The following is a 10,430-nucleotide window of genomic DNA, read 5'->3' on the forward strand; positions in this document are numbered from 1 at the left end:
GAAAAGAATCTGAAAAAGAACAGCTGACTCACTTTGCCGTACACCTGACTCTAACACATTGTACATCACCTATATTTCAATTTAAAAAACAAATTTAAAATAATAATAAAGTAGAAGCACAAAAAAATGTCCCCCCTGGATTCCCCAGTGCCTGGTACATGGCAGGCCCTCAAGATGTTTGTAGATATGAAGAGTATCGCTTACTAAGTGCCGGCTACTATTCTAAGGAAGGTACAGGAACCAATTTACCTAATCTTCCCAATAACACAAGATAGGCACTATTGTCATCATTGCTGTCATCTCTGGTTCACAGCTGAAGAAACTGAGGCACAGAGAAGTTTAGTAACACGTCCAAGATCACCCAGCTAGTCAATTGTAGAGCCAGGATTTGAACCTAGGGCACACGTTCTTTAACCACCATGATGTATTCTGTCACTCTTAGCTCAGCTAATGACAAAAAAATACTTCAATGAGTGTCCCCTATACCAAACTCTCAGAAATTGAGATATATCAACGTGTGCTTTCAAAATGTCAGTTGTTTCCTGTGACTGCCTAACATTTTAAAATAATCAATAAGGTATGATTTTGAGCTAAGACTGGTAAACAAGAGCAAAAGTGTGAGCCACAGTTGTGCTACACGTCAGCCTGAAGTTCAGAGCACACAAAGGATATGACTTTGGTTTACAGGCGTGTGCAGGTAATTCTCCCTACTCAACTGAGATTACCATGATTAGCTCTGGTCCATAAAGGGAAAGCTAAGACACAAAAGCCTCAGTAATGTTCCAGGCCACACAGCCAGCAACAGTGGCAGGAAGGGAGCCTCTGAGGGCCCCTCTGGGATTGCAGCAGATCACACATGTTCCCTGTTTATTAGTATAAAACACCAGGGTGATTCACACAATGGAATGTTTAAGCCAAGATGTCACCTAATAGAGGCTATGCTGATACAGCTTTACCTGAGAAGTTACATAATCGTCCTACTGTGGAAACGCCATAAAGGAATTTGTGCCTTGGAATAAAGAGAGGTGGACCCCCTAGGAATTACTCCACAAAGGGTATCAGGAGATTATCAGTGTGAAATTCCCTAGCCTAGACTGGACAGGTGACTTGTAAAAAACGGCCCAATGAAGACTTTCTGAGAGCAGCCACTGTGCCCAGTTCAATTTGGTAAGACTTAACCAGACCCTTGCCTGAGAGAGCCTCCAGGGACCCCCAGACTTGCCCATCTTTCCACAGGGGAGGGAGGTCTGTTCTGTACATCTCCTGGAATATATAAGTCCCTACTGTGAGTCCTCTCTGCCTCTTGCTTTTAGGTCAAATATTTATTTATGCAAACCTAGAGGCCTTTCATTATCTTTCTACCCTAGAAAGCCGAATGAATCTTTCCTCGCTCTTTGTTGGCATTCTCTGAAAGAAATCTCCAGCTCTGGAATACCACCTCCACCTCCAATCCTCCCTTGACCTCGCCCTCCACTGTCCCACCTGCCCCAAGACACGACCTGAGAAGGAAGGCGGGGAGGTGGCTGGAGAGGAGGGGCGGTGATGTCACAAGCACCTGTCACCTGGCAGGCCCCAGCCCCACCCACCCTGCCGCCGAAGAGTGCCGACCGGGCGCCCGCCCTCTCGCACGCCCCGACCCTGGTAGGCCAGTCCCTCCCGCCCCAGCCTCCCGCCACCGTCCAATGGCCGAGGGGCAGGGCAAGCTGAGCAAGCCGCGGCAGCCCAGCCGGCTCCCCGCCCTGTTGCCGGTTCCCCAACCGGGCTCCGGCGGCCTTTAAATGCAGACCAGGGCCAGCACGGCGCACCCTCGACTCCTTTTTCCTCGGGCAGCTGCACCCCGAGGAAGAAAGCAGCCTCGACTCGGCAGCACGGTCCGGGCTGCGGCGGCCACCTCCGACCTCTGGGCCCGCGCCGCCTTCCCGGCCTCCGCCTTCTCCTCCCCCTCCCCCCGGCCCCGCCAGCCGGGTCGGCGCCGGGCCCCCGGGAGTGCACGCCCGCGTGCCCGCGTGTGTGTGCGCGCACGAGCCAGTCTCGGACCCGCGCCCCCGCCCGGCGCAGGACCGCCTCTGAATCCCAGCCCGCGCGCCGTGCCCCACGTCCCCCGCCGCCCGGCCGGCAGCCGCGCACCCCGCCGCGCTGCGCGAGAAGATGGCGGGGTCGGTGGCCGACAGCGATGCAGTGGTGGTGAGTGCGGCGGGAGCACGCGAGGCGCCCCCTTCCCGCAGCCCGCACGGCCCCTTCGCCGGCTCCGGCCCGGCAGAGGCCCAGCCCCGCGCCCCACGCGTGAGAAGGCGCCCCAGTACCTGGTAGCGGGAGCCGGAGGGGTGCCCCAGCTGGAGGGCCGCTGGCTGAGGGGAGGTGTTGGGGGCGGCCCGCGGGGTGGGGGTGACCGACAGTCCCCTCCGCGCTGTGCAGCCTCCGGCCAGGTGTGTGCATGTTGCACGTGTGAGTGTGCGCGTGTGTTTGTCCGGCGCGCGCGCCCCGCGCCCGCCCCGCGCCGTTCCGGGGATTTCCCCCTTGGAAATGGGTCCGCGCCAGGGGCTCGCGAGAGAAGTTGAGCGCGGCCGCTGCACTCCAGCCATGTCCTCGAGGACAGGCCTGGGCGACGGCGGTTCCGTGGGCGTTTGCGGTTGGAGAGGGGCCTTCCCTCCTCCGGCGCGGGGCTCTGGCTCCCCAGTGTGCCTCGACCTTCATTTTGATCTAGATCTGAAGGGTCTGAGGATCATCAGAGGCTTAGCTACCTGGTGGAAAGGACGGGTTTTGTTCCGGGAGTTTATGCGGTTATTCGGTGGGCTGTGAGGTGGGAGCTTTTGCAGAGGCTTCCTGTGTTCTATGGAGGGCTGCTGGATTCCTCCAGATTTGTGTAGGTTCTTCCCCGCTCCCTCTAACAACCCCCTCCAAACGCTTTTGGAAAGCCAATCTGTGTGCTTCTATTTTTAGAAACTAGATGATGGGCATTTAAACAACTCCTTGGGCTCTCCAGTTCAAGCCGACGTGTACTTCCCACGACTGGTAAATGATTTTGTTCTGTGCTCTGTGTCTGCCTGTACCCTCTTCTTTCTTCTTTCCTTAGGTCAGGTCCTAAGGATCTGAGGCCTTGGCTCTTCCCTAACAGGCTGTAAACTTTCTGTTTTTCCTCTCATCCTTTGCAGATCGTGCCATTTTGTGGGCACATCAAAGGTGGCATGAGACCAGGCAAGAAGATATTAGTGATGGGCATCGTAGACCTCAACCCTGAGAGGTAAGGCAGAGTCCTTGTCACCTAGACCCATCAGGCAGTTACAAGGTCCTGCCCACTCCTGTTGTGGTTTACTGCCCCTCCTCTTCCCACCGCTGTGGCCAGTGTTACTAGTTTTAAAGTGCCAAGAAAGTACTATGTTCCCATGAAAAGAATGTGTATGAATCCCAGCCATCATTTCTCTAGACAGCTATTTATATCAGAGATTATAAATATAGACCCACATCATTTTCTCTAAGACCCTTAGGGAGGCTAAAGGATTTTTTTTTTTTCCCCAAACATGGTGTTTGGAGTAAGAACTATCAATATAAATGAGAACCAAACTTTACAAGATATTGTTTCCCCTGGTCAATTAATGGGGCTGTTTTTGAGTCTTCTGAAATGGATTAAGACACAGATGTGTGGGTAGTTTAGGGTATATGAAATGTCTATAGTTAGTTATTTTCATCTCCACTGAAATTTTCACCAGGGCCTCCTCTGGTATACAAAATAAACCAGTTTGATTGTAATCCTATTTCTCCATAGTCTAAAACCCCCCAACGCCCGCCCCCATATGAAGAGTAGTGGCCCATTAAAAGCTGACAAATCCAAAGAAGAAGAAGGAAATGGGAGTCTGGGTCATTGTTAATGTTGTTTTGCTCAACCGTGAATAAATGAGATGATTTTCTTTTCAGCTTTGCCATCAGCTTGACCTGTGGTGATTCGGAGGATCCTCCTGCCGATGTGGCAATTGAACTCAAAGCTGTGTTCACGGATCGGCAGCTACTCAGAAATTCTTGTATATCTGGGGAAAGGGGTGAAGAACAGTCAGCGATCCCTTACTTCCCATTCATCCCAGACCAACCATTCAGGGTGAGTGCCTCGAGTGCTTCCGCTCCAACCACTGGCAGGATGGTGATGTTCTCATCTAGTATCTGCCAAGAACACTTTAAGCAGCCAGAATTTTTGCAATTCTGTTTAGCCAATACATGTAAATAAACCCATATTTACATGTCTAGATTGTTAAAAATAAATACTTTTCCATGTAGTATTTAACATAGTACTAGGCATATAATAGACACCTGTCCCAAAATATCTGTTTGATTAATAAATAATAATAAGTATCTAGAATTTTCCTCATTTTTTTTCTCAACCTTTAAGTAGCACCAAACCATATCAGTTATGTCTTTTTTTAAGAATCTAGTGATTATCATTTTATTTTCTCTTGTTCCCTTTGCTAGTGAGGACTAGTCATGTCCTTATTTCCCTCTCCGGGTTAAGTAGCCTCAGTCTGTTTCACTGTCACAGTCTCTGTGGCTGACAGGTTCCTTCCCTTGGGCCTGGATGAGTATAGATTTGCTCCCCACTATCTGTCAGGCAGGAAGCACAGCCCAAACTTCGATTTCAATCAAGCAGCATTAGCAGCACCTTCCTCTCTGAAGGACGATACCAAGTAAGAGATGCAAGTCAGTAATGTGTTAGGAAAGAATGTACTGACATGTCAGACCTGGTGATGAAGTGTCTACATTACACCTTGTTAACATACATCACAATAATGACAACCCAGTTAAAAGCTCCCTGTTGCATAAACACCTAACAAAGCAGAACTACCCTTAACCTGTTGCTCCTCATCTAAAAATTTACAGGGGCCTGTGAATTAGTCATAATTTTTCTTCCCATCTTACAGTCTGGGGGAAAACAAGAATCCACGACTGTCACATCAATGATAGAGTAGAGACTAATTGCCCTTCTAATTGTAGCCTGGGGAAGACACCCCTACCCTTCTCTAGAATGGTAATGACCCTGAGGCTCCCCTGAACTGTGACAGTTTCTTACTGGTGAATCTTAATGCAGAGCTCATGAGTGTGAGTAACCAAAGCTTCTGCCAGGAGGAATAGTGCTCCCCAACAGTAAAACAAATGGAATCACCCCTTCTTGGTGATATAATTTTAGTAATAATATGAATTAAATGTGACTAATATCACATACGGAGTCCCTCCTTGCATGATGAATACAAATGCTTTTAATAAATACATAGCACAGAACACAGTGATTAAACTCTATGGTGAATTACTTAAGTTAAAAAAAAAGAGGAAGAAAAAGCTTTTACCATATGGAATCAGTATTTCTGTTTGGCTTAACAGAGCCTTGTTAATTACACATCCTTGGTCAAATGGTAATTACTGTGTAACCTCTCTGCTTAGTGTTTAGGAGTGTCTAGACTGTTATTACATGCTACTAATGGGTACCAGTTCTGCTTAGTGAGGGGCTTCTCTGAAGGTGGGATAGAATTGTTCAGGGGATGAGGATGGAGGCATTAAGTGCCATATAAATAAATCTCTGCCACTTTACATCACTTTCTGGCATGCAAGGAGAAGGGAGAAATAGTAAAGCAATTTTAAATCTTTAAAGGACGTTGAATAGTGTAGAGCAATGCTTCACAGAGTGTGTTCCTTATTCTAGCAACACCAGCATCATCTTGGAACTTGATGGAAAAGCACATTCTTAGACCTTACCCTAGCCCTAATAAATGGAAATTTTGGTGGGTGGAGTCCAGCAATCTGTGTTCTAACACGCCTTCTGTATGATCCCAGCGCACTCCCGTGTTTGAGAACCACTGAGGATGTTGCCTTTCTCCAAAATGAAGTACTGTTTGTTCGTTTTCCCCAGCAGCGTTCATTGAAATTATGAACTGAGGTTATAATTTTGTTTCTTCCAGGTGGAAATCCTTTGTGAGCACCCACGTTTCAGAGTGTTTGTGGATGGACACCAACTTTTTGATTTTTACCACCGCATTCAAACGTTATCTGCAATCGACACCATAAAGATAAACGGGGACCTCCAGATCACTAAGCTTGGCTGATGATGTTTAAACCACGTCTGTTTCAGACAGCATCAGGTGCCACAACTGTATGACTGTTGGTCTGGAAGAAGTGTCCTAGCAAGATCTGAGGACTTAAAAAGAAAACAAAAACGAAAAGGGAAACTTCACCGTCTCTTCTTTCTGTGCAGTTTAAACCCAAAATGACTTCAACGGTGGTTTGCCCTTAGGAAGCTGTCGGAACAAAGACACCGAGCCATTATTTCCAGAACAAAGTAATACACTTACGCTGGATTTTATTCAGACTAAACTGAACTGGATTTGTGATTTGGTAGTAAGTTATTCATCGTTTCAAAGCAAGGTGATGTTTAGAACAAAAGTGCTAAAGACTTAAAACAACAACAACAAAGACGGTACACAGGAGTCAACTCATTTCTGCACTGAAGTGGAATTGTGTAGCACAACCGACATTTTAGTCAGGGTATTTAACATAGAATGTAGGTTGTTCAAGGTTTGTTTTGTTTTGTTTTGTTGCACAGCATAATGTTAATTCAGATTTTTAAAGCTTTCTTGTAGTTATTTATTTCTACTCAGTGTATGAGAGAATGATTAATGTCTCAAGAACAGCAAGTTATGAACTTTTGAATGTACAATTATCTTAGGTCTGAGGGGGGAAATTACCTATTACAATCATGATAAAGGTGAATTTCTACCTTAAAGAGTTGAGTCTTATCCTCCATACCCCTAAACTTAGGATATCTTGATATAAATTGCTGTAAGTGCTTTTGGGAAAACTTTGCAACGTTTCGTAAGACTGCTTTTCAAGTTATTGATGATTATTTACATTGCTTCATCTCCTTACTGTGAATTAGCACAGTATTGGCTTCCTTAAGACTAACTACTTTTCCCTAGACCTACATAATAGCTCATTAAGTTGTTATTAAGCTAATTGAAAACACGTAAGAAGTGATTGCATAGACAATTTTTAAATGACTGTTATATAAACTTTTAAAAGTACAGTATGAAAATGATTCTGGAATGCAATGGAAAGCAGAAGCAAATGGCCCCAAATAACTTACCTGGAAATAATTTATATCAACTTAAGCTGTTAGTTCATTGTATCACTTTTATTATGTGACCCTCACTGATATCCCTAAGCAATGCCTTTGGAGCTTCGGAGTGGAGGATGCTTCCTACTGTGTTGGCTCTGCTGAGATATTAGGATAAGACAGGATCCAAATTAGGAAATGATCCAGTTAGTTTATCTGAAAAATTAACTCCCAGGACTCTAGGTCTTTGAGTCCAGCCAATAGTGTGAATGCTTCCAATTAAGCTTTAGGTGTTTCCCTGTACTTGTGGAACTGGTTAGAGAGCAGGGAGTCTCCAGGAGAAGCCTGCAGTGATACAGATGTCACCGCACAGCAAGGGATAGTTGGAGTCCTGGGTGCTGGATTTCACAAACAGCACTGGCCCTGGAGAGTAGGACCCTTGGCATTGCTTTGGTCAGCTGGTGGGGAGAAGAGGGGGTGCTGGGGTGGGGTGTGTATTTATATATAATTTAGGTTTTGTCTGTAGAGCATACTGCGTCTTGTTATGACACGTCCTTCTCCTGCTTTGCTTTTGAGTTTTTTTACACAACATGCAGAGGCACTGAAGTGGCCATGTCATATTCATGTGTCGAGAATGTAGACAGTGTTTCAGTACCAAAGTCTAAGAAAAAGCAAACTAAAATCATGAATTTTTTATAGGTGATATATTTGGATTCTTCTCAACTTTTAAACTGTTTAGCACAGCTCCACTGTGTTATATAAGAAGATGCTTTATCCAACAAGGCTGGCTGAGCATTGAAAAGCTATATGTACCAGCTGAGTTAAGCAGCCATATTCAGCCAGGAGGGCTGTTCTGTGGCTCCGGCTATTTTTGAGCCTGTGATTAACTTGTAGAGCCACTAGGTTTTGATATGTGTTTGTAGAGAGACTTAGAGGGCACCCTGAAATATATTGGTAGGGGTTTTGATTCTCCTTATGGTGGAAGACCCCCACAGGAGGTTTCCTTTGAGTGGCCATCCATTCCCACCCACTGCATAATTCAGCAGAAACTAGAGGAGTTGGGAGTGTAACTGTTTGGAACTGACACTGTTCTCTCTACCTATCAGCTAACTGGTTAGCAGCCAAGCCCTTAGGCAGCCTAGTGTAAAGATTCACTGTTAACCCTTCGTTTCTGTATGGGGAACCTCTTGGTTAAGCCTACTGGAATTAATCTAAATGATGTGATGATTTGATTCAGGTATGGTTAAATTAGCAAGGGGCTAATCCAGCTGTACTAATCATTAGCTGTAAACTGGAAACAATGTTCACATCCTCTCATCAACATGCGAGGTCTAAGGTGGGAATTCAGGATGGAAAGTGCAATTTTAAGCTTCACAGGAAAGCATTTGGGTATGTAAGGTGTTATTTCTGACCAGAGCCCTAATTTTGCAATATGACCAAAACCAAGGAACATAAATAACAATCAGGCTCTGGGGGAATAATAGGCAGGCTTTAGACAATCTGTTCATTTCTGCATCAAAATTGGAGTGAATGTATATATCTACTTAAAAGCTAATAGAAGTGACTTCTACTTTCTGGGCTATCCCAGAATTGTCTTAAATTTTTTTTTTTTAATTTGAAACCCCATTTCATATCTTGCCAACCTCAGTTCAAAACCTCCTAAGAGATGACTCTTAGAATTGTTGGTGATTTGTTAAAATGGCAAGTCCTTTCATTTGTATTAAAAAGCAAATATCCAAAAAGAGGGAGGGAGCCCTGTTGCCTTGAGAGAAACAGCCTTGGCATTTTCCAGCTACATTATTAATGTAGAAATAATGTTCCTATGATGACATATTTTCAAAGAAACACTTTCTTATTTACTGCGTGGTGTAAAATGTTGCTAAACGTGTTCTTACATTACTATGTCACTGCTGAAAGTTATTTGCACTATAATAAAGGAATTTTCTACAAAATGGTTTCCAGTTTATAAGGTGCTAAATTTGGCACGGGGTGTAATGTACTTAGCATGGACCGTATGGTAGAGCAATCCTCCCTCACTTTCACACACACACTCCAAGACCACTTGTTTGTGTGTTGCCAACATTAATAAACTGATCAAGGGAAGGAAAGTGTCTGAGGGCCCTCAGAGACCTAATGAGTTCATGTTATGTGTGCAATGGGTTCTTTTAAAATATTTGCATACAGTAAATTCACATTTTTCTTGGTGTGCAGTTTTACGAGTTTTAACACATGCATAGATTCACATAACAATCACCTCGATCAGGATGTAGAATCCTTCCATCAACCCCCCAAAATTCCCTTATGCTACCCCTTTGTAGTTAAACTTGCCCCCTACTCCTAGCACTAATCAGGCAACCACTGACCCATTCCACCTGCCTGTAGTTTTGCCTTTTCCTGAATATCATTTAAAGAGAATTATACCGTATATAATCCTTGGAGATTGGCTTCTTGCATAATGCAATTGAGATTCATATTGTGTGTATCAAGTTTTTCCTTTTTATTGCTGAGTAGTATTCCATTGTGTGGATGTACCAGTTTCTTTATTCATTCACCTGTTAAGGATGCAATCGGTTCTTAATCATTAATATAGTCTTATTAGAACAGTGTCTATACAAAAGCAAGATTGCATTTCTCTTGCCTTCTCTTTCCTGTGGTTTGAATGATTAGGAAGGAAACTTGATCCCTTAGCTATTTTGACTACAAATAAAACTGGCTTATAGAATTTTGCCTAGCTTCAGTTATGGGTGGTTTAGCGGAGATAATTTACTCAATATGCTGGATTTAGGGTACCTACTTATACCTTAGTTGGTTTTATTAATCCTTTATTTTTTTTTCATTTTTATTTTTTAAGGAAGCAAAGCTGTGAGGCCAGTCTTTGTCACAGCTTTTGCAGTGAAGTATAGGCAGGGAAGGTCCTGTCAAAGTGGGGACAATTTGCTTCGACTGTTGGGCAGAGATAGGAGAGCTTCCCCTGCCCCTGTGGGATATAACATTATACTTGTCCTATGACAGCATTTTGAATTAGACAGTCTGGAAGATATGTATAACTGGAGCCTCCGAGTGCCACAAACACTCAGGACCTTCATTCATTCAGCAGGTATTTATTGAGGTCTGTCAATTGCAGTTCTAGGTACTTGGATACATCAGTGAGTAAAACAGACTCTGGTGCTTTTAAACTTTAGTGTGCTTAAGAATCACCCAGGGGCTTCCCTGGTGGCGCAGTGGTTGAGAGTCCGCCTGCCGACGCAGGGGACACGGGTTTGTGCCCCGGTCCGGGAGGATCCCACATGCCGCGGAGCGGCTAGGCCCATGAGCCATGGCCGCTGAGCTTGCTCGTCCGGAG

At 45.0% G+C, this 10,430-nt stretch overlaps 1 protein-coding gene across 1 annotated transcript; it reads left to right on the plus strand.

Moving 5' to 3' along the window:
- Positions 1 to 2,101: 2,101 nt before the first annotated feature.
- LGALSL (galectin like) lies at positions 2,102 to 9,019 on the plus strand. The gene is made up of 5 exons (XM_060117119.1): positions 2,102 to 2,184; positions 2,941 to 3,012; positions 3,153 to 3,241; positions 3,913 to 4,090; positions 5,937 to 9,019. The coding sequence occupies exons 1-5, from the start codon at positions 2,149 to 2,151 to the stop codon at positions 6,078 to 6,080; spliced, it is 519 nt and encodes a 172-aa protein (XP_059973102.1). The 5' UTR covers positions 2,102 to 2,148; the 3' UTR covers positions 6,081 to 9,019.
- The last annotated feature ends 1,411 nt before the right edge of the window (positions 9,020 to 10,430 follow it).

This window comes from Mesoplodon densirostris, chromosome 14 (genome assembly GCF_025265405.1).
Source record: "Mesoplodon densirostris isolate mMesDen1 chromosome 14, mMesDen1 primary haplotype, whole genome shotgun sequence".
NCBI classification, from domain to species: domain Eukaryota; kingdom Metazoa; phylum Chordata; class Mammalia; order Artiodactyla; family Ziphiidae; genus Mesoplodon; species Mesoplodon densirostris.